The sequence below is a fragment of the Salmo trutta genome, chromosome 1 (genome assembly GCF_901001165.1).
Source record: "Salmo trutta chromosome 1, fSalTru1.1, whole genome shotgun sequence".
NCBI classification, from domain to species: Eukaryota; Metazoa; Chordata; class Actinopteri; order Salmoniformes; family Salmonidae; genus Salmo; species Salmo trutta.
Window position 1 is genome coordinate 79,126,308 of NC_042957.1, and position 25,304 is coordinate 79,151,611.

Here is a 25,304-nt window from a genome sequence, read left to right on the forward strand (position 1 = left end):
CTGCATGCAGTGCACCCTTCTGATGTGTTGTCATGTTGTAACCAATATATATCTCACCTCCACGATACCACATCCGCGAGGTTGAGTGTAGACGAGAGTGTTCGGAGTGAATCTTGTTGTTGCGTGCCTTTCTTTCTTTGTTGAAATTAATGCTTTTTAATAACACGTTAATCAAATACAACCACGGACTGTTTATTTTGTTGCTGTTTGTCAAAGATGGCGACTCATCTTTCTAAGTGAGGCACAATGTGTGTAGGCTATGGTTTGTTACTGTATTAAAGGTATGATTTTTCAGTTGGGTTATCAATTATTATTCGCAATTACCTTTTGAACAAATTTCTATATTGAAATACCCCTAGCCATAAATAACGTATAGGCTGGCCTAAAACAATGAATTTCAGTTACTCTAGAAATTGCAATGAGTGGGCTTCAATGTGAAACAAAATCAGAGGATATGGGCAATTTAGACCTTTTGTCATCCGCCCAAACGTTTATTCACACAGAAAGTTATATTAGACTGGCCCGGGTTGAACCGGGAAAACTGCGAGGGAGGAGCAGCCTTCTCAAATCAAACAGCAATCTGCGCCGCTCGGTCAAGTTATCAACAAGGCAGCTAGGTGCATCGTCCAAAAACATACATCTCTTTTGCATAAAATAAATGTAAGAATTTTCATTCATACTAGTTTTCATTGGGAAGGCAGATAAATCGTTTTTTTATCAAAAGCAATCACTTGTGCATGTAAAACTACAGAACCATACTCATCACTCCACGTGCTTGAATACCTCACTTTTGTTTTCAGCCGACTTCGCCGTCGTCGGCCAAAGCAGGTTACCTGGCCCAAGCCCGGGAGGCAGCCCGATTCCAAAACGAATGCAATCACTTTTCACCCGGTTTAAACTCCACACACCGCGGTAACCAGGCCAGATAAACGAACCCCCTCATTGTGCTAGCCCTGTGCGCGCTCACACACACACACACGTTATCGTAATCGCGCCCCGCCCCGTCCGCGAGTAGACTAGTCGCTCGCCTCAAACCAACTCTCTCTACTGTATCGATGAAGTTGTTTCAAAGATGGCGGATTTCCTGCCGTCCCGGTCCGTTTTATCTGTATGTTTTCCAAACTGTCTCCTCACGAGTAACGAGGCAGAACAATTAAGGAAATCTAAAGAAATAGACAAAAGTATTTCGCGGGATAAGACGTACGTGAAGCGGCTGGTGAAGATTCTGCTACTCGGAGCGGGAGAAAGCGGCAAGTCCACTTTCCTGAAGCAGATGCGCATCATCCATGGTCAGGACTTCGATCAAAGGGCCAAAGAAGAGTTCAAGGCCACGATTTTTAGTAATGTAATTAAAGGTAAGGCACTTTAGGTTGTTCGTTGTACTTTATACAACGCCACTGGTGAGTTTTTCGGGGCCTTTGTTGACTTATTTGCTCTGTTCAAGAGTTCGTGTCTGAGTGGGAAGTAGCCAGCCAGCTAGCTAGCATGCTAACAGTAGCCGTAACTTGTGCTTGGTATGCTTGCTAGCTAGCTATGTTGAGAGGACGGGCGTACTCACATCTGTTTCTTCGCTAGCCTAGTTAGCTAGCTAACACACACAAAGCTAGAAGAAACGCCCATGTTATTTGAAAGTGTTTGTGCACAGTGGGATTTGAAGAGATGAGGCCACACAGACAGAGCGGGGTTTCCCATTGAACATGATTCAGTTGTCTAAGTATATCTCCGGATATCACGCGTATTGTTTGTCCCATGTCAGTATTATTCAGGGGGTGGAAAATAGTATTGCAGTTTATCAGCTGTTTTTATCAGCCAGTTTACCAGCTAGCAGTAAGCTTTGGCTAGCTAATGCGCTAGCTAGCTTTGTTGCTGTAGTTAACTTATTTATAAACTTATTTGAGTGTGTTCAAGATTAATGTTTTTAAAAAGTCATAGTGAAATAACTTGGTAGCTAGTTTGGAAATCAGAAAGCTTAAAAATTGTTTTAATCACAGCGGATATAACTAGATAAAGTATATCATAACCATCATTGCACATATTTTAGAAAACGTCATGCCATATATCTGACTTTTCATGTTATGGAAACCTAGCCGTATACGAGGATGGGCATCCTAGGGGATTAAAATGTGGAGACGGATAATAAACTGTTCAAAATGTTTAGGGTGGTTACTGAAGGCAAATATGTAATTAGTAACTCCTTGTTCGTTGGTGCGGAGTGTATACTGAACACAAATATAAACGCAACAATTCAATATTTTACTGAGTTAGTTCATAGAAGAACATCAGTCAATTGAAATAAATTCATTAGGCCCTAATCTATGGATTTCACGACTGGAATACAGATTCATCTGTTGGTCACAGATACCTTAAAAAAAATGGGCCTCAGGAACACCTCACGGTATCTCTGTGCATTCAAATGGCCACCTGTAAAATGCAATTGTGTTCGTTGTCCGGTAGCTTATGCCTGCCCATACCATAGCCCCACCACCATGGGGCATTCTGTTCAAAACGCTGACATCAGCAAACCGCTCGCCCACACGACGCCATGCATGTGGTCTGCGGTTGTGAGGCCGGTTGGACATACTGCCCAAAAAAATTAAATTACGGAGGCGGCTTATGGTAGAGAAATTAACATTCAATTCTTGGCAAAGAAGAAATGCTCACTAACAGGGGTGTAAACAAATTTTTGCACAACATTTGAGAGAAAAAAGCTTTTTGTGCGTATGGAACATTTCTGGGATCTTTTATTTCAGCTCATGAAACATGGGACCAGCACTTTACATGTTGCATGTATATTTCTGTTCAGTGTATAATGTGTGAATATATGTAGCTATAGAAACCAGAAGTGGCTGGTGGGAGAAGCTATAGGAGGACAGGCTCATTGGAATGGAACTGAGTCAAATCTGTGGTTTCCATATGTTTGATACCGTTCCATTTATTCCATTCCAGCCATTGCAATGAGCCCGTCCTCCTATAGCTCCTCCCATGAGCCTCCTCTGATAGAAGCCTCCTCGGAACCGAACGTTTCTTCAAACCTGCACTATAAAGGTGTTTACACATGAGCAGCACTAAATGGCAGTTGAACCTTGAGAAAATCTGGCAGCCGTGTAGAGACGAGCGGTCCCGGTTGTTGTCAGCTTGAATATTGTCATTAAAACATTGTTTGTTTGGTTGACAAGATGAACTCTGTGCATTGGTCAACCATGTGCTACGGCCGCTCAAGACTTGTTTAATTTCATCTTCTGGTGCTGAGCCAGCTGTGAGCGAGCACCACGGACCTTGCCACTTCCGTCTTGGCACACGCCGCCCTACTGTTATTGAAGTCTATGAGACCTTTGTCGGTTGCCACGGCCCGTCTGTGGTAGACAACATGCAAGACGCGTTTCTGCGTAGCCTACCACTGTCAATCACAGCAGAGTTATTATAGGCACCGGTTTGGAGAAAACTTAGGTTCAGACAGTTTCCATACAGATATCCACATATTATACAATCGGGACCGACAGACAAGGAATCACGTATTATTGATATACCTTCAGTAACAGGATTTTCGTTAAAAGTACGTCCCCTTAAAAATGTGGCAGTTATTTTTTTGGGCTTCAGCATTTTAACCACCTACGACGCCCATGCGCGGAAGCACTGCGTCCTTTATAGGGCAACTTGAAACCATGTTGTTTTGAGGCAGCGATAAGATGTGATCACTCATATTCCAATTGTTTGTATTCACCCAGACAGTCTGTCAAACTTGCTAGCTAGATCAATTGGCTACTTTGTTTCTTAACTAGCTAGCTATTTCTTATTTTACTGTAAATAAACTTTACTTGTCAAAGCCCCCCGAATGTTGAGTGTTTAGTTGAAAGTTCAACACCGGTGGATTTCAGTCATGTTTTGGTAGACTGAGGCATTAGGCCTAGCTGTATAAAATCTGAAGAGAGAGAGAGAGAACATGAGAGGGGTGTTTCTGCTTCCAACTTGCATAGTCATACCAGGTCTGGTAGTCGTGACAACCCAGCCCTGCACACACTAGTCAACGATATTACCAGAGATGTACAGCAATACTACAGTCAGATAACTCCTGTTATGTAAACAAACATATTTTATGGGGGGGAAAGCACTCTGGGTGGTTTCCCCCCTAGTTGGCTACTTTGTTCATTACGCAGACTACTTTAGGTTTCCTGGTACACACTGGTTTGTTAGTGTAGCAGTCCTGAGGAAATCAATTAATTGTCAACTATACAATTATAGTCATTGTGTTGTTTTTTTTGACAACTTTTCCTTTGTGAGTCATTGATCACAATGAAGCTATTTATCTTAGATCTGTCATACATAGACTAAACTGTTCCATGAATGTCTTCTTGACAGGTGCACACACCGTTTGTTACAACTCCTATTAAAGGACCATGTTGAATCATTGTTATTTTTAGATGGGTACTTTACTGTTATTTGTTCATCAGACATGGAGGATGTCCCCAGTAGCTCTGTCTGTGTGGGTGGGTGCAGGGGGTTCCCAGCCTCACACCATGATGTCATATCCTTACTGTGAAATGCATGAAGGAGGGGGATATATAACAGACAGACAGGAGGTTAGGTCCTACCTGTGGGTGATTGGCTGAGCCCAGGCAGGATCCCCATGAGGAACGCTGTGTATTGTCTTCTATGACAGATGAATGATGTGAGTCCTGAGGTTCGTCCCAAATGGCTCCCTATACACTGTACTAACGTTTTAACCAGCGCCCTATGGACCCTGGTACAAAGTAGTGCACCATTTGGGGACGAAGCCCCTGATGACGCTGCTCTATTCTCATCGTCAGCGTCCCTCAGACAGGAAATATAGATATAGCCTATAGACCTGGTGGTGAAAGGCCTGTTTTTAGGACGTTATCTCATCTGTCTTCTATTTGTAAACAAAGGGCCATGGCTCATCATGTTATGATTGAAATTCTTTAATCCATCTCTAAATCTCCCTCATTTAAGTCTTCAGTTCTGACCTGAGGGGGGGTGTGTGTGTGTGTGTGTTTGTTTTAGCTAAATAAATGATCTGTCCCTGTCTCCTAAATCTTGTTCTACTTATTTACATTCTACAGGCCAGGCCTGTTTTTCTGGACTGTATTTTATCCCTAAGAAGTGATACTATCTCCCCTCCCTTTGTCTCTCTGGAAGAACAGCCTAGTGCATGTCGGGATACTATAGCCTAAGTCTAGACATGGCACCCTGTTCCCTAGATGGTGTACTACTTTTTGACCTGGGCCCATAGGGGGTCTGGTCAGAAGTAGTGCACTATATGGGGAATAGGGTGCCATGTGGGCCAACGTGTTGTGTAGCATTAATGACGTTGGCAGATTTTGGTCCAGCCGACTCGTGAGGAGCTAGCAGGGGCCTCGAGTGTTGCACTTCCTCTTGTGATGTCATAGATGGATGGAAGGGTGGTGTTAGATCTAGGCTGAACTCTCCCAGCAGTGAGTCATCACTTTCAGTTATTAAACAGAGATGTTAGAACAACTTTATTTTAAAGCCTCTGAGTCTCAGTGCTGATCTACGATCAGATACCCCCTGTGTTATTCATTGATCTAATAGGCAGAACTGATCCTAGACCAGTATTGTCTCCTACTCTGAGATGCTTTGTGAATATGTGCTATGAACACCTGTTCAGTCTAGGACAGGGCTGCCCAACCCTCTTCCTGGAGATCTACTGTCCTGTAGGTTTTCAGTCCAACCCTCTTCCTGGAGATCTACTGTCCTGTAGGTTTTCAGAGGGTTTTTCCTGGAGATCTACCGTCCTGTAGGTTTTCAGTCCAACCCTCTTCCTGGAGATCTACTGTCCTGTAGGTTTTCAGTCCAACCCTCTTCCTGGAGATCTACTGTCCTGTAGGTTTTCAGTCCAACCCTTTTCCTGAGATCTACTGTCCTCTGATCCACAGAGGCTGCTGCCTCGTCTCAGCCATGCATGTTGTTTGTATCCTGTTTATCCTCCCGCAGCCTCTTAATGACTACTGCGCTAGGAGACTGTGTGTGTGTGTGTGTGTGTGTGTGTGTGAAGCTGTGCCTGTTCGGCTCTAAGGGACTCCAGAAAGGAAATGTGATTCTGACTTTTATGGAACATTGGGAAGGGATTGTTTCTTTACAGCATACTGGTACATCATTCTGTGTCGTGTAGAGAGAGAACAATGTCAGTTGGCATTCTACACAACATTGAATAACTGTGCTGTGTGCCAGCCAGGAGAAACCCTCTGTGTACCTCACAGAGCCAATGCTCCATTACTTCCCCTGCAGCCAAGTGTTTCTGCTGGGTCAGGGCTTGTTCTGGTATGGATGTGGCGGTGACGAAAGAGCCTCGGTGGTGTTTGTTAGCTGCTGTCTAGAGGTCAAAGGTCATTTGAAAACAATGACTGGAGATTGCATCGACGGAAATACTCAGAATTCCACTGATGTGAAACAGTACACCACACCTCCTGTCCTTAGTGTCAACCGCTCAGGTGATCACTTCGTGTGTGTGTGTGTGTGTGTGTGTGTGTGTGTGTGTGTGGTATATTTTGTGTGTAATAACATCATTACTTCAATCATTAGGCACAGTCTACCAAGAAACCTCAGACCCTAAACTTAAGTGTCTATTCAGTGTTTTCATGTTGTCAGCTGTAGTGTCTGTTTCAGGTACCCCACCTAGCAGAATCTGGGGAGAACACTGTCTGACTTCCAGGGATGGGAGAAAAATGGATACATTAGAGTATCCAATTTTATTATTTTTGACAATATATCGATTCAAATGCTTTTAGTTGCTAGGTAGCTAATGTTAGCTACTAGGTAGCGCTTGTCTTCAGTATTAGTTCTCCTATAGCTTGGCCTCCGTCTTCTGTTTTTAAATAGTGATCCAATGTGTTTCCAGCACTTTTATTTCCATGACTGATCAAACTCGTTTTTATTATCTCTCTCTCATCCTTCTGCAGCAGACATTTAGTGAGCAGTATGTTCGGATCATCGAAAAATGCATTAAAACCGGCGTATAGAATCTCAGTACATATCGTATTATGGTGAGTCGTGATGCGTATAGAATCTCAGTACATATCGTATTATGGTGAGTCGTGATGCGTATAGAATCTCAATACATATCGTATTATGGTGAGTCGTGATGCGTATAGAATCTCAGTACATATCGTATTATGGTGAGTCGTGATGCGTATAGAATCTCAGTACATATCGTATTATGGTGAGTCGTGATGCGTATAGAATCTCAGTACATATCGTATTATGGTGAGTCGTGATGCGTATAGAATCTCAGTACATATCGTATTATGGTGAGTCGTGATGCGTATAGAATCTCAGTACATATCGTATTATGGTGAGTCGTGATGCGTATAGAATCTCAGTACATATCGTATTATGGTGAGTCGTGATGCGTATAGAATCTCAGTACATATCGTATCATGGTGAGTCGTGATGCGTATAGAATCTCAGTACATATCGTATCATGGTGAGTCGTGATGCGTATAGAATCTCAGTACATATCGTATTATGGTGAGTCGTGATGCGTATAGAATCTCAGTACATATCGTATTATGGTGAGTCGTGATGCGTATAGAATCTCAGTACATATCGTATTATGGTGAGTCGTGATGCGTATAGAATCTCAGTACATATCGTATTATGGTGAGTCGTGATGCGTATAGAATCTCAGTACATATCGTATTATGGTGAGTCGTGATGCGTATAGAATCTCAGTACATATCGTATTATGGTGAGTCGTGATGCGTATAGAATCTCAGTACATATCGTATTATGGTGAGTCGTGATGCGTATAGAATCTCAGTACATATCGTATTATGGTGAGTCGTGATGCGTATAGAATCTCAGTACATATCGTATTATGGTGAGTCGTGATGCGTATAGAATCTCAGTACATATCGTATTATGGTGAGTCGTGATGCGTATAGAATCTCAGTACATATCGTATTATGGTGAGTCGTGATGCGTATAGAATCTCAGTACATATCGTATTATGGTGAGTCGTGATGCGTATAGAATCTCAGTACATATCGTATTATGGTGAGTCGTGATGCGTATAGAATCTCAGTACATATCGTATTATGGTGAGTCGTGATGCGTATAGAATCTCAGTACATATCGTATTATGGTGAGTCGTGATGCGTATAGAATCTCAGTACATATCGTATTATGGTGAGTCGTGATGCGTATAGAATCTCAGTACATACCGTATTATGGTGAGTCGTGATGCGTATAGAATCTCAGTACATATCGTATCATGGTGAGTCGTGATGCGTATAGAATCTCAGTACATATCGTATCATGGTGAGTCGTGATGCGTATAGAATCTCAGTACATATCGTATCATGGTGAGTCGTGATGCGTATAGAATCTCAGTACATATCGTATCATGGTGAGTCGTGATGCGTATAGAATCTCAGTACATATCGTATCATGGTGAGTCGTGATGCGTATAGAATCTCAGTACATATCGTATCATGGTGAGTCGTGATGCGTATAGAATCGCGATACTATGGCGCCGATACAATATGTTTCTTGGTAATAAATATCCTGTCAATCCCCAGCCTGTCTGGCTTCCCATCATCAACAACACACAAGCCTTTTGAATGTTTGACGTTGTCTGAAAGACCTGCTCATCTTTTACCAATTGGAAGTCTCTTCAGACCTTCATTTACTGATTGATCACCAGAGAGTTATTTGATTGGTGCATTTATAATCCCCTTTAATAATTAGTCATCAAGGAACTCGAATGTCCCCGTCATTCTGTCTCTGTAGCTCCTCCTGTCTTTTATCGCTCTCTCTTTGTGTGTGTGTGTGTGTGTGTGTGTGTGTGTGTGTGTGTGTGTGTGTGTGTGTGTGTGTGTGCGCGCGCGTGTGTGTGCGCTCGCTCTCAAAGACAGGACAGTTGAATCTCTGCAGAGAAAGGAAGTAAACAGTGATGAGACTGTGGAAGGAGGAAGCTGTTATTACCCGTGAGCCCTGTGCTCTTCCTCCCAGAGAGGCTCTCTGTTCTGGCCTCCGAAACCCTTAGCTGTGTTTTTATGCATTAATGTTTGATGGCTCATTAGCATCGTGGCTAATGTGTTTCTATGGACGTAGGCTATTGATCGTTAGCATCGTGGCTGTTTTTCTATGGATGTAGGCTATTGATCGTTAGCATCGTGGCTAATGTGTTTCTATGGACGTAGGCTATTGATTGTTAGCATCGGGGCCTAATGCGTGCGATGGATGTTTTGCCATTGATCTATTGATCCTATCCTACATTGTTACATCAACAGCCCAGGCCGTGTGTGAGAGAGCACCAGGAAAACAGCTCTGTTTAGTGGGAGAGAGAGAGAGCACCAGGAAAACAGCCCTGTTTAGTGAGAGAGAGAGAGCGCACCTGGAAAACAGCCCTGTTTAGTGGGAGAGGGAGAGAGAGAGCACCAGGAAAACAGCCCTGTTTAGTGGGAGAGGGAGAGAGAGAGCACCAGGAAAACAGCCCTGTTTAGTGGGAGAGGGAGAGAGAGAGCACCAGGAAAACAGCCCTGTTTAGTGGGAGAGGGAGAGAGAGAGCACCAGGAAAACAGCCCTGTTTAGTGGGAGAGGGAGAGAGAGAGCACCAGGAAAACAGCCCTGTTTAGTGGGAGAGGGAGAGAGAGAGCACCAGGAAAACAGCCCTGTTTAGTGGGAGAGGGAGAGAGAGAGCACCAGGAAAACAGCCCTGTTTAGTGGGAGAGGGAGAGAGAGAGCACCAGGAAAACAGCCCTGTTAGTGGGAGAGGGAGAGAGAGAGCACCAGGAAAACAGCCCTGTTTAGTGGGAGAGGGAGAGAGAGAGCACCAGGAAAACAGCCCTGTTTAGTGGGAGAGGGAGAGAGAGCACCAGGGAAACAGCCCTGTTTAGTGAGAGAGGGAGAGCACCAGGAAAACAGCCCTGTTTAGTGGGAGAGGGAGAGCACCAGGAAAACAGCCCTGTTTAGTGGGAGAGGGAGAGGGAGCACCAGGAAAACAGCCCTGTTTAGTGAGAGAGAGCACCTGGAAAACAGCCCTGTTTAGTGGGGGAGAAAGAGAGAGAGAGAGCACCAGGAAAACAGCCCTGTTTAGTGAGAGAGAGCACCAGGAAAACAGCCCTGTTTAGTGGGGGAGAGAGAGAGCACCAGGAAAACAGCCCTGTTTAGTGAGAGCGAGAGAGAGCACCTGGAAAACAGCCCTGTTTAGTGGGGGGGGGAGAGAGAGAGAGCACCAGGAAAACAGCCCTGTTTAGTGGGGGAGAGAGAGAGCACCAGGAAAACAGCCCTGTTTAGTGAGAGCGAGAGAGAGAGAGCACCAGGAAAACAGCCCTGTTTAGTGGGAGAGAGAGAGCACCAGGAAAACAGCCCTGTTTAGTGGGAGAGAGAGAGCACCAGGAAAACAGCCCTGTTTAGTGAGAGCGAGAGAGAGCACCTGGAAAACAGCCCTGTTGAGAGGGAGAGAGAGCACCAGGAAAACAGCCCTGTTTAGTGGAAGAAAGAGAGAGAGCACCTGGAAAACAGCCCTGTTTAGTGAGAGAGAGAGAGAGAGCACCTGGAAAACAGCCCTGTTTAGTGGGAGGGAGAGAGAGAGCACCTGGAAAACAGCCCTGTTTAGTGGGAGGGAGAGAGAGAGCACCAGGAAAACAGCCCTGTTGAGAGAGAGAAAGAGAGAGCGAGAGAGAGAGAGAGCACCAGGAAAACAGCCCTGTTTAGTGGGAGGGAGAGAGAGAGCACCAGGAAAACAGCCCTGTTGAGAGAGAGAGAGCACCAGGAAAACAGCCCTGTTTAGTGGGAGGGAGAGAGAGAGCACCAGGAAAACAGCCCTGTTTAGTGGGAGAGAGAGCTCACCAGGAAAACAGCCCTGTTTAGTGAGTGAGAGAGAGAGAGAGAGAGAGAGAGAGAGCACCAGGAAAACAGCCCTGTTTAGTGGGAGAGGGAGAGCACCAGGAAAACAGCCCTGTTTAGTGGGAGAGGGAGAGAGAGAGCACCAGGAAAACAGCCCTGTTTAGTGGGAGAGAGAGAGCACCAGGAAAACAGCTCTGTTTAGTGGGAGAGAGAGCACCAGGACAACAGCCCTGTTTAGTGAGAGAGGGAGAGAGAGCACCAGGAAAACAGCCCTGTTGAGAGAGAGAGAGCACCTGGAAAACAGCCCTGTTTAGTGGGAGAGAGAGAGAGCACCAGGAAAACAGCCCTGTTTAGTGAGAGAGAGAGAGAGCACCAGGAAAACAGCCCTGTTGAGAGAGAGCACCAGGAAAACAGCCCTGTTGAGAGAGAGCACCAGGAAAACAGCCCTGTTGAGAGAGAGCACCAGGAAAACAGCCCTGTTGAGAGAGAGCACCAGGAAAACAGCCCTGTTGAGAGAGAGCACCAGGAAAACAGCCCTGTTGAGAGAGAGCACCAGGAAAACAGCCCTGTTGAGAGAGAGCACCAGGATAACAGCCCTGTTGAGAGAGAGCACCAGGAAAACAGCCCTGTTGAGAGAGAGAGCACCAGGAAAACAGCCCTGTTGAGAGAGAGAGCACCTGGAAAACAGCCCTGTTGAGAGAGAGAGCACCTGGAAAACAGCCCTGTTTAGTGAGAGAGAGCACCAGGAAAACAGCCCTGTTTAGTGGGAGAGGGAGAGAGAGAGCACCTGGAAAACAGCCCTGTTTAGTGAGAGAGCGGGAGAGAGAGCACCTGGAAACAGCCCTGTTTAGTGAGAGAGAGAGCGAGAGCACCAGGAAAACAGCCCTGTTGAGAGAGAGAGAGAGAGACCACCTGGAAAACAGCCCTGTTTAGTGGGGGAGAGAGAGAGCACCAGGAAAACAGCCCTGTTGAGAGAGGGAGCACCAGGAAAACAGCCCTGTTGAGAGAGGGAGCACCTGGAAAACAGCCCTGTTTAGTGGGAGAGAGAGAGAGCACCAGGAAAACAGCCCTGTTGAGAGAGAGCACCAGGAAAACAGCCCTGTTGAGAGAGAGCACCAGGAAAACAGCCCTGTTGAGAGAGAGCACCAGGAAAACAGCCCTGTTGAGAGAGAGCACCAGGAAAACAGCCCTGTTGAGAGAGAGCACCAGGAAAACAGCCCTGTTGAGAGAGAGAGCACCTGGAAAACAGCCCTGTTGAGAGAGAGAGCACCTGGAAAACAGCCCTGTTTAGTGAGAGAGGGAGAGAGAGCACCTGGAAAACAGCCCTGTTTAGTGAGAGAGGGAGAGAGAGCACCTGGAAAACAGCCCTGTTTAGTGAGAGAGAGAGCGAGAGCACCAGGAAAACAGCCCTGTTGAGAGAGAGAGAGAGAGAGAGAGAGAGCACCTGGAAACAGCCCTGTTTAGTGGGAGAGAGAGAGGGAGAGCACCAGGAAAACAGCCCTGTTTAGTGAGAGAGAGGTATAGCGCGAGTCTAAATCTCCATAGTGTCCTCATGCAGTACTATACATTCTACCTGGTAGTCAATATCTGGGGGGGGGTTTATTAGGTTGTGGCAAAAAGTCATAATTGTTTTATTTAAAAAAGAAAATGTTTAAACCTTTTTATTTAACTAGGCAAGTCGGTTAGGAATAAATTCTATTTACAATGACGGCCTACCGGGGAACAGTGGGTTAACTGCCTTGTCCGGTGGCTGAATGACAGATTTTTACCTTGTCAGCTCGGGGATTCGATCCAGCAACCCTCTTGATTACTGGGACAATGCTCTAACCACTAGGCTACCTGCCGCCCCATCCTCACTTTACAAATGAATGAGCCAGCCAAAAGCATTTCCTCCTGCAAATATGCTGCTTCTGCTTATAACTATTTGTTGGTCTGTTATGTCATGGTATGGAAATACTGGTCTGTAGCTGGCAGCCAGTCTAATTATACTACTCCTTATCAGTGGTCTGTAGCTGGTAGCCAGTCTAATTATACTACTCCTTATCAGTGGTCTGTAGCTGGCAGCCAGTCTAATTATACTACTCCTTATCAGTGGTCTGTAGCTGGCAGCCAGTCTAATTATACTACTCCTTATCACTGGTCTGTAGCTGGCAGCCAGTCTAATTATACTACTCCTTATCAGTGGTCTGTAGCTGGGCAGCCAGTCTAATTATACTTCTCCTTATCGGTGGTCTGTAGCTGGGCAGCCAGTCTAATTATACTACGGATCATTGGGACGCTACCGTCCCACCTGGCCAACATCCGGTGAAATTGCAGAGCGCCAAATTCAAATGACAAATCTTAATATTAAACATTTATGAAAATACAAGTGTCGTACATTTAAAAGCTTAACTTCTTGTTAATCCAGCTGCGTTGTCAGATTTCAAAAAGGCTTTACGGCGAAAGCACACCATGCAATTATCTGAGGACAGCGCCCCGCGCACAAAAGCATTACATACATTTTCCAACCAAGCAGATGCGTCACGAAAGTCATAAATAGTGTTAAAATAAATCGCTTACCTTTGAAGATCTTCATCTGGTTGCAAGCACAAGGGTCCCAGCTACATAACAAATGTTCCTTTTGTTCGATAAAGTCCTTCTTTATATCCCCAAAAAGTAAGTTTCAATGGCGCGCTTGACTCAGTAATCCACCGGTTTCCCTCGTTCAAAATGCATACAAAATGAATCCCGTAAGTTACCAATAAACTTCTTCTAAACAAGTCAAACAACGTTCCTAATCAATCCTCCGGTACCCTATTATGTAAATAAATGATACATTTTAAGACGGAGAATACCGGAGACCATTACGGAGATAAATAACGAAGTACACGCACTCACCGGAACGCGCTACAAACACTACAGCCAAAATGGGAGCCACTTAGAAAAACTACAAATTCTTGCTCATTTCTCAAAAAACAAGCCTGAAACTCATTCTAAAGACTGTTGACATCTAGTGGAAGCCCTAGGAACTGCAATCTGGGAGGACTTCCTTTTATATTCCCATAGACAGCCATTGTAATCAGAGGTGAGCTGGAGGGAAGAAAAAAAAAATATTCTGGATGGATTGTCCTTGGGTTTTCGCCTGCCATATCAGTTCTGTTATACTCACAGACATTATTTTAACAGATTTGGAAACTTTAGTGTTTTCTATCCAATACTACAAATTATATGCATATCCTAGCTTCTGGGCCTGAGAAACAGGCAGTTTACTTTGGGCACCTCATTCATCCAAACTTCCGAATACTGCCCCCTAGCCCGAAGAAGTTAACACAATATTAAAACCTCTATGGCTGTAGTAGTAGTGTCCCTGTACTGTGCTTGTCGTTCATCCCAAATGACACCCTATTCTCTTTATAGTGCACTACTTTGGACCAGGGCCCAATGACACCCTATTCCCTGTATAGTGCACTACTTTAGACCAGGACCCTGTGTATATATGACTCCTTACTGGAGAGTGGTATAACCAGAGGGAGGGGCTGAGGCCAAGGCTATCCAAGGAGGGTAGTCGACCTCGGTCCCTGGGCTCAGCTAAGGATAGACTGTCAGAGCTGTCTGTCTCAGGATGTGTGTGTTTGACAGAGAGGAGAAAGGAAGGGGAGGAGGGCCCCACCTCTCACCACAGGAACCACACAGACACTCAGTCACACACACCACCTCCATCACCAGCAGTTGGTGTCACGCACACACTCTGGTCACCAGACACTGAAACATCCCTGCAGACTTCACGTGGACCAACCCATGTCAACAACAGTACAGTAGCTGGTTTTAAATTTACCTTTTAACCTTTTATATAACTAGGCAAGTTAAGAACAATTTCTTATTTACAATGACGGCCTACCAGGGAACAGTGGATTAACTACCTTGTTCAGGGGCAGAACGACAGATCTTTACCTTGTCAGCTCGGGGATTCAATCCATCAACCTTTTGGTTACTGGCCCAACGCTCTGACCACTAGGCTACCTGCCTCTAACCACGAGGCTACCTGCTGCTCTGACCACTAGGCTACCTGCCACCCCTCTGACCACTAGGCTACCTGCTGCTCTGACCACTAGGCTACCTGCTGCTCCTCTGACCACTAGGCTACCTGCTGCTCTGACCACTAGGCTACCTGCCGCCCCTCTGACCACTAGGCTACCTGCCACCCCTCTGACCACTAGGCTATCTGCCACCCCTCTGACCACGAGGCTACCTGCCACCCCTCTGACCACTAGGCTACCTGCCGCCCCTCTGACCACTAGGCTACCTGCCACCCCTCTGACCACTAGGCTACCTGCCTCCCCTCTGACCACTAGGCTACCTGCCGCCCCTCTGACCACTAGGCTACCTGCCGCCCCTCTGACCACGAGGCTACCTGCCGCCCCTCTGACCATGAGGCTACCTGCCGCCCCTCTGACCACTAGGCTACCTGCCTCCCCTCTGACCACTAGGCTACCTGCCGCCCCTCTGACCACTAGGCTACCTGCCGCCCCTCTGACCACTAGGCTACCTGCCGCCCCTCTGACCACTAGGCTACCTGCCGCCCTCTGACCACTAGGCTACCTGCCTCCCCTCTGACCACTAGGCTACCTGCCGCCCCTCTGACCACGAGGCTACCTGCCACCCCTCTGACCACTAGGCTACCTGCCACCCCTCTGACCACGAGGCTACCTGCCGCCCCTCTGACCACGAGGCTACCTGCCGCCCCTCTGACCACGAGGCTACCTGCCGCCCCTCTGACCACGAGGCTACCTGCCGCCCCTCTGACCACGAGGCTACCTGCCGCCCCTCTGACCATGAGGCTACCTGCCGCCCCTCTGACCACTAGGCTACCTGCCTCCCCTCTGACCACTAGGCTACCTGCCGCCCCTCTGACCACTAGGCTACCTGCCGCCCCTCTGACCACTAGGCTACCTGCCGCCCCTCTGACCACTAGGCTACCTGCCGCCCTCTGACCACTAGGCTACCTGCCTCCCCTCTGACCACTAGGCTACCTGCCGCCCCTCTGACCACGAGGCTACCTGCCACCCCTCTGACCACTAGGCTACCTGCCACCCCTCTGACCACGAGGCTACCTGCCGCCCCTCTGACCACGAGGCTACCTGCCACCCCTCTGACCACTAGGCTACCTGCCACCCCTCTGACCACGAGGCTACCTGCCGCCCCTCTGACCACGAGGCTACCTGCCGCCCCTCTGACCACGAGGCTACCTGCCGCCCCTCTGACCACGAGGCTACCTGCCGCCCCTCTGACCACGAGGCTACCTGCCGCCCCTCTGACCACGAGGCTACCTGCCGCCCCTCTGACCACGAGGCTACCTGCCGCCCCGGGTTAAGCCATAACGTCACCAGTGTAGGGGTGAGCTGGCTGTGTGTTTCAGGAGGACCAACAGCCCTGTTTTATATACCAGAGAAACAGTGGAACCCATTACACCCCTAAAGTCACTCCCAAATGGCACCCTATTCCCTATTAAGTGAATTTCCATCGGTTTCTGGTCAAAAGTAGTGCTGTATCTAGGGAATAGGGTACTGTTTGGGACACAGCCCTGCTCTCTGTGTGTTTTATATAAACACGTCTTAGCTCTGTCTGGAGGACTACTGTGGTGTTTGTATTACTGTCCTCAAGGGTACCAGAATTCCTCTGAAGTCCCCACAAGGATAGTAAAACAAGGAACGTTCTCACTCACGTGTGTGTGTGTGTTTCCCATGTCCCCACAATGATAAAGGCTATGTTAGGGTTAGGAGTTGGAATGGGAAAGAATGTTGTGTCCCCACAAGGATAGTAAAACATGTACTGTGAGTGCATGTGCCTAAAACTATTTGAGTGTGTTCTTGCACTACAGAAGAAACGGGTTTGTATGTATGACTGTATACCTCGCTCTGTCCTTCGCTCTCGCTCCCTTGGCCCCCCCCCTCGGTCTCTGTCTCCAGGGGTGTTGGTGGAAGCATGACCTTCTACTTAATCTACTTCATGCCTAGTCATTAGCTCAGTTGGCTAACAGTCACTCAACTCTCTCCCTCCCAGGGGTGCGTGTGTTGGTGGATGCCAGAGAAAAGCTCCACATCCCGTGGGGAGAGGCGTCCAACCAGAGGCACGGAGAGACCATGATGGGGTTTGACACGAGGTCGGCCAGGATGGCCCACGGCATGGTGGAGACCAGGGTCTTCCAGCAGTACCTGCCCTCCATCCGGGCCCTGTGGGCCGACACGGGCATCCAGGACGCCTACGACCGACGCAGGGAGTTCCAACTGGTGAGGACACACACACACACACACCTAGAGACACATACACACTACACACACACACCTAGAGACACACACACACTACACACACACACACCTAGAGACACACACACACACACACACACCTAGAGACACACACATACACACACACACACACACACACACACACACACACAGAGGCCCAACATATACAACCAACAAAAGGGCTTGCAGCTGGAATGATGAGCACAGAGTAATTGAGTGTTGGACTCTGTCTCTCGCTGTCTTTCTGTTGCCCTCTCCCCCTCTCTCTCTCTCTCGGTGGTCTTAGTGTTGTCTTGTAAAGCAGTGTGTCGTTCTCTTGTTGATGATCTATAGCTGTACTGAGGACTGTGCAGGGGATTCTCCAAACTGGAACTCATGCTCTTTTTACTCTGTAAACTACCATCACTCATTCAGTTTAGGCACAGTCACCAAGCCTCCTCCAGCTCCAATCCCTCACCCCCCTCTCTTATCATGATAAAACATAGAGCAGACAGAGAGACCACACACACGCTGTTAAAGGACTAGTCCCCCCCCCCCAATACAGCAGTGTCTGTCAGTCTGTCCTACATCAGAAGTGGCTTTCCTAGATGCATGGTGACATTTCAGCTGCCTTTGTTCACTGTTATGGTATTTAGGGGCCAGATCAAACCACAGATGAATCCAATGATTTTGGACTAAGAATCACTTTTCAATGGAGAATTTTTTTAGTCTAGGACTAGCCCTAGTGTTTGACCCTCAGGCGCTACACTACAACGGGTGGTAGTCTCTGCCACCCTCAGGCGCTACACTACAAGGGGTGGTAGTCTCTGCCACCCTCAGGCGCTACACTACAAGGGGTGGTAGTCTCTGCCACCCTCAGACGCTACACTACAAGGGGTGGTAGTCTCTGCCACCCTCAGGCGCTACACTACAACGGGTGGTAGTCTCTGCCACCCTCAGACGCTACACTACAAGGGGTGGTAGTCTCTGCCACCCTCAGGCGCTACACTACAACGGGTGGTAGTCTCTGCCACCCTCAGGCGCTACACTACAAGGGGTGGTAGTCTCTGCCACCCTCAGGCGCTACACTACAAGGGGTGGTAGTCTCTGCCACCCTCAGACGCTACACTACAAGGGGTGGTAGTCTCTGCCACCCTCAGGCGCTACACTACAACGGGTGGTAGTCTCTGCCACCCTCAGACGCTACACTACAAGGGGTGGTAGTCTCTGCCACCCTCAGACGCTACACTACAACGGGTGGTAGTCTCTGCCACCCTCAGACGCTACACTACAAGGGGTGGTAGTCTCTGCCACCCTCAGACGCTACACTACAACGGGTGGTAGTCTCTGCCACCCTCAGACGCTACACTACAAGGGGTGGTAGTCTCTGCCACCCTCAGACGCTACACTACAACGGGTGGTAGTCTCTGCCACCCTCAGGCGCTACACTACAACGGGTGGTAGTCTCTGCCACCCTCAGACGCTACACTACAACGGGTGGTAGTCTCTGCCACCCTCAGGCGCTACACTACAAGGGGTGGTAGTCTCTGCCACCCTCAGACGCTACACTACAACGGGTGGTAGTCTCTGCCACCCTCAGGCGCTACACTACAAGGGGTGGTAGTCTCTGCCACCCTCAGGCGCTACACTACAACGGGTGGTAGTCTCTGCCACCCTCAGGCGCTACACTACAACGGGTGGTAGTCTCTGCCACCCTCAGGCGCTACACTACAACGGGTGGTAGTCTCTGCCACCCTCAGACGCTACACTACAAGGGGTGGTAGTCTCTGCCACCCTCAGACGCTACACTACAAGGGGTGGTAGTCTCTGCCACCCTCAGGCGCTACACTACAAGGGGTGGTAGTCTCTAAAATGTTTTCTGTTCAGCTGTGTTTACCAGACATATGTTGAGTCATCCTATCTGTAGTTTGATTGTCATATATTCACTACAAGTGGCCAGTGTGGTAATCTGTTATATACAGTTGAAGTTGGAAGTTAACATACACTTAGGTCGGAGTCATTAAAACTCGTTTTTCAACCACTCCACAAATTTCTTGTTAACAAAGTATTGGTTTGGCAAGTCGGTTAGGACATCTACTTTGTGCATGACACAAGTAATTTTTCCAACAGTCGTTTACAGACAGATTATTTCACTTATAATTCACTGTATCACAATTCCAGTGGGTCAGAAGTTTACATACACTAAGTTGACTGCGTTTTTAAATAGCTTGGAAAATTCCAGAAAACTATGTCTTGGCTTCTGATAGGCTAATTGACATCATTTAAGTCAATTGGAGGTGTACCTGTGGATGTACACTGCTCAAAAAAATAAAGGGAACACTTAAACAACACATCCTAGATCTGAATGAATGAAATAATCTTATTAAATACTTTTTTCTTTACATAGTTGAATGTGCTGACAACAAAATCACACAAAAATAATCAATGGAAATCCAATTTATCAACCCTTGGAGGTCTGGATTTGGAGTCACACTCAAAATTTAAAGTGGAAAACCACACTACAGGCTGATCCAACTTTGATGTAATGTCCTTAAAACAAGTCAAAATGAGGCTCAGTAGTGTGTGTGGCCTCCACGTGCCTGTATGACCTCCCTATAACGCCTGGGCATGCTCCTGATGAGGTGGCGGATGGTCTCCTGAGGGATCTCCTCCCAGACCTGGACTAAAGCATCCGCCAACTCCTGGACAGTCTGTGGTGCAACGTGGCGTTGGTGGATGGAGCGAGACATGATATCCTCAATTGGATTCAGGTCTGGGGAACGGGCGGGCCAGTCCATAGCATCAATGCCTTCCTCTTGCAGGAACTGCTGACACACTCCAGCCACATGAGGTCTAGCATTGTCTTGCATTAGGAGGAACCCAGGGCCAACCGCACCAGCATATGGTCTCACAAGGGGTCTGAGAATCTCATCTCGGTACCTAATGGCAGTCAGGCTACCTCTGGCGAGCACATGGAGGGCGGTGCGGCCCCCCAAAGAAATGCCACCCCACACCATGACTGACCCACCGCCAAACCGGTCATGCTGGAGGATGATGCAGGCAGCAGAACGTTCTCCACGGCGTCTCCAGACTCTGTCACGTCTGTCACATGTGCTCAGTGTGAACCTGCTTTCATCTGTGAAGAGCACAGGGCGCCAGTGGCGAATTTGCCAATCTTGGTGTTCTCTGGCAAATGCCAAACATCCTGCACGATGTTGGGCTGTAAGCACAACCCCCACCTGTGGACGTCGGGCCCTCATACCACCCTCATGGAGTCTGTTTCTGACCGTTTGAGCAGACACATGCACATTTGTGGCCTGCTGGAGGTCATTTTGCAGGGCTCTGGCAGTGCTCCTCCTGCTCCTCCTTGCACAAAGGCGGAGGTAGCGGTCCTGCTGCTGGGTTGTTGCCCTCCTACGGCCTCCTCCACGTCTCCTGATGTACTGGCCTGTCTCCTGGTAGAGCCTCCATGCTCTGGACACTACGCTGACAGACACAGCAAACCTTCTTGCCACAGCTCACATTGATGTGCCATCCTGGATGAGCTGCACTACCTGAGCCACTTGTGTGGGTTGTAGACTCCGTGTCATGCTACCACTAGAGTGAAAGCACCGCCAGCATTCAAAAGTGACCAAAACATCAGCCAGGAAGCATAGGAACTGAGAAGTGGTCTGTGGTCACCACCTGCAGAACCACTCCTTTATTGGGGGTGTCTTCCTAATTGCCTATAATTTCCACCTGTTGTCTATTCCATTTGCACAACAGCATGTGACATTTATTGTCAATCAGTGTTGCTTCCTAAGTGGACAGTTTGATTTCACAGAAGTGTGATTGACTTGGAGTTACATTGTGTTGTTTAAGTGTTCCCTTTATTTTTTTGAGCAGTATATTTCAAGGCCTACCTTCAAACTCAGTGCCTTTTTGCTTGACATCATGAGAAACTCAAAAGAAATCAGCCAAGACTCCAGAAAAAAAAAATGTAGACCTCCACAAGTCTGGTTCATCCTTGGGAGTAATTTCCAAATGCCTGAAGGTACCATGTTCATCTGTACAAACAATAGTACGCAAGTATAAACACCATGGGACCACGCAGCCGACATACTACTCAAGGAGGAAACGTGTTCTGTCTCCTAGAGATGAACGTACTTTGGTGCAAAAAGTGCAAATCAATCCCAGAACAACAGCAAAGGACAGTGTGAAGATGCTGGAGGAAACAGGTACAAAAGTATCTATATCCACAGTAAAATGAGTCCTATATCAACATAACCTGAAAGGCCGCTCAGCAAAGAAGAAGCCACTGCTCCAAAACCGCCATAAAAAAGCCAGACTACGGTTTGCAACTGCACATGGGGACAAAGATCGTACTTTTTGGAGAAATGTCCTCTGGTCTGATGAAACAAAAGTAGAACTGTTTGGCCATAATGACCATCATTATGTTTGGAGGAAAAGGGGGGGGCTTGCAAGCCGAAGAACACCATCCCAACCGTGAAGCACGGGGGTTGCAGCATCATGTTGTGGGGGTGCTTTGCTACAGGAGGGACTGGTGCACTTCAAAATAGATGGCATCATCATGAGAAGGAAAATTATGTGGATATATTGAAGCAATATCTCAAGACATCAGTCAGGAAGTTAAAGCTTGGTCGCAAATGGGTCTTCCAAATGTACAATGACCCCAAGCATACTTCCAAAGTTGTGGCAAAACGGCTTAAAGACAACAAAGTCAAGGTATTGGAGTGGCCATCACAAAGCCCTGACCTCAATCCTATAGAAAATCTGTGGGCAGAACTGAAAAAGTGTGTCAAGAGGAATGGGCCAAAATTCACCCAACTTATTGTGGGAAGCTTGTGGAAGGCTACCCGAAACGTTTGACCCAAGTTAAACAATTTAAAGGCAATGCTACCAAATACTAATTGAGTGTATGTAAACTTCTGACCCACTGGGAATGTGATGAAAGAAATAAAAGCTGAAATAAATCATTCTCTCCTGTATTATTCTGACATTTCACATTCTTAAAATAAAGTGGTGATCCTAACAGACCTAAGACAGGACATTTTCACTAGGATTAATTGTCAGGAATTGTGAAAAACTGAGTTTAAATGTATTTGGCTAAGGTGTATGTAAACTTCTGACTTCAACTGTATATATTCACTCCAAGTGGCCAGTGTAGGAACCAACCCCACTACTCTGATGGTGCGTACAAATGAACAGGCTCCAACCAGCTGACTCACTGAAGCTACTTTGTCACCGTTTGTCTCTGGGAGATTTTCTGCTGTAAAATCTCTTATGAAGGAACACCTATACCAAGAAGTCAGGAAATAAGACATTCTGTTTACTGATATTCAACTGAGCCATTGAAAGCGTTTGTGTGAACTAGACTTTCTGATTCCTGCTAAACCCACAACTGATTCCCTGGTGATGTTTCTGCTAGTCTGTCTGTCAGCTGTCCTCTGCCCAACTCTCATCCCAGGAGGCTGTCATCTGAGACCGGGGTGTGACAGAACTGCTGCACGCCATACTCCCTCCCAGTTCTGCTAATACACACTCTCACTTCCCAAAAGCTGACCCAGAATGGACACTCAGTTCACCATTAAGAGGAGGGTTAACTTTTTAGAGGCTCAATGTTGACTCCAATTTCTGTCGCGTTTGATGCTTGGGGCTGTTTTGTGGTCTTTTTATCAAATAAATACATCACATTTATATTGTATATGGTAATATAAAATATTATACCTTATTTTTACCGTTTTAATCCTAAAGTGGAAACATTTATTTAAAACAGAGTTTAATGGTGGCTGGAGGGGATAGCAGACATTTTACAGGCTAATGACCAATTTTGTTTTTAAATGTCTTAACTTCGCGTTGGCGGGAAAATTGCTCGTAAGTAAGCATTTCACGGTAAAGTTTACATCTGTTGTATTCGGCGCTTAAAATTTGTTTTGAAAACAGACTGCATCTACTGCTCTTAAACCACTGATAATGGCTTCTGAGCTCGCTGCTCACACACATACTATCAGTGTTTGTGTGTGGAGAAAATGCTAACTCACACACAAATCAAGTCAGCCATAGAAAATGAAAACAATGCCCTTTCTTGCCCTCCCTCCCTCCCTCCCTCTCCTTAGTCTCCGATGTGGAGCAGAGAGGAAAGGAATCAACTGTTGCAGAAAAGGAAGGGAGGGTGCATGAGAGAGTGGTCTGGGACCACACCAAAGTTTTTAATGTTCATATGTAGTATACATTCTCACAACAACGACACATTCATATCTGTTCTACACACTCCTTCTAACTCTGTTTCCCTGCGTTGATTGGACCCTCAACAGACCCCATGTCAATGAGGGTGTGGCTTGTAACAGAACACTACACTATAAAGCCTTCAGTGGGGAGGAGAGGAACAGGTTTAAGGCTGTGGATTAGGATTATGCAACACCTAGGATGGGGTGGGGGGGGGGGGGTGATAGGGAGTAAGGACTGGGCTGGGGAATGTTTACTTAAAGCATCAAGATCAAGTCTTGTTCTGCAGCCAGCATGTCTGCAGCGAGAGGCTTAATACGTGTGTGTGTGTGTGTGTGTGTGTGTGTGTGTGTGTGTGTGTGTTAGGGAGGTTGTGAAAGCAGGAAGCCTGACATGTTTGGCACTCGGGACACGTGCTCCCTGGATTGCAGCACACAAAGGGGTTTTGTTTAGTTTCTCTCTCCCTCGTTCTTTCTCTCCTTCACCCTCCTGCTCTCTAGTGGTGGTGGTGGTACGAGGGATAAGTGGAGTTCAAGCATGCTATCTTCTCCCGCATCTCTCTCTCTCTCTCTCCCCCATCTCTCTGGGAAGGCTGCTGCTCACTGTCATGTCTGGGACCAGCATACTCCCCGTGTGTGTGTGTGTGTGTGTGTGTGTGTGTGTGTGTGTGTGTGTGTGTGTGTGTGCTGCAGCAATCCCAGAAGCCATTAGTAGAGGAACTGTCTAGTTTAATGGCCAGTAGATGCGGTCTCTCCAGAGTGTTTCAACTGAGGCCTGAAATGGCCCTTTCCCCTCGTCTGAGTTAGACTACCAGGAAGAAGGGAAAGATGGAGGGTAGGACCTGTAAAAGAGAGACCGTGTGGGGACGTAGTGAAAGAGGTATGGAGATGTATAAAGGGGATGAAGGAATTGAGGAGAGGAGGAACGGGGGGATTGATCCATAAAGGAATGTTGAGCTGTTATTAGACCTTGGTCTCTGTGCAACACCTGCCCAACACTACAGAGAATGTATTAGCTCTGTGGTGGTAGCAGCAGTCAACACTACAGAGAATATATTAGCCCTGTGGTAGCAGCAGTCAACACTACAGAGAATGTATTAGCTCTGTGGTGGTAGTAGCAGTCAACACTACAGAGAATATATTAGCTCTGTGGTGGTAGTAGCAGTCAACACTACAGAGAATATATTAGCCCTGTGGTAGCAGCAGTCAACACTACAGAGAATGTATTAGCTCTGTGGTGGTAGTAGCAGTCAACACTACAGAGAATATATTAGCTCTGTGGTGGTAGTAGCAGTCAACACTACAGAGAATATATTAGCCCTGTGGTAGCAGCAGTCAACACTACAGAGAATATATTAGCTCTGTGGTGGTAGCAGTCAACACTAATATATTAGCTCTGTGGTAGCAGCAGTCAACACTAATATATTAGCTCTGGTAGCAGCAGTCAACACTACAGAGAATATATTAGCTCTGTGGTAGCAGCAGTCAACACTACAGAGAATATATTAGCTCTGTGGTAGCAGCAGTCAACACTACAGAGAATGTATTAGCTCTGTGGTGGTAGTAGCAGTCAACACTACAGAGAATATATTAGCCCTGTGGTAGCAGCAGTCAACACTACAGAGAATGTATTAGCTCTGTGGTGGTAGTAGCAGTCAACACTACAGATAATATATTAGCCCTGTGGTAGCAGCAGTCAACACTACAGAGAATGTATTAGCTCTGTGGTGGTAGTAGCAGTCAACACTACAGAGAATATATTAGCCCTGTGGTAGCAGCAGTCAACACTACAGAGAATGTATTAGCTCTGTGGTGGTAGTAGCAGTCAACACTACAGAGAATATATTAGCTCTGTGGTGGTAGCAGTCAACACTAATATATTAGCTCTGTGGTAGCAGCAGTCAACACTAATATATTAGCTCTGGTGGTAGCAGTCAACACTACAGAGAATGTATTAGCTCTGTGGTGGTAGTAGCAGTCAACCCTACAGAGA

General features: G+C 47.0%; 1 protein-coding gene across 1 annotated transcript in view; it reads left to right on the top strand.

The window, feature by feature from the left end:
• Nucleotides 1-1,007: 1,007 nt before the first annotated feature.
• Nucleotides 1,008-25,304, top strand: part of LOC115208564 (guanine nucleotide-binding protein subunit alpha-13-like) — a 39,075-nt gene continuing 14,778 nt past the window's right edge. The window contains exons 1-2 of the mRNA XM_029776727.1: nt 1,008-1,355; nt 16,867-17,093. Of these exons, the coding sequence (XP_029632587.1) occupies nt 1,073-1,355; nt 16,867-17,093 (510 nt within the window). The 5' untranslated portion in view covers nt 1,008-1,072. The remainder of the gene's footprint in view (nt 1,356-16,866; nt 17,094-25,304) is intronic.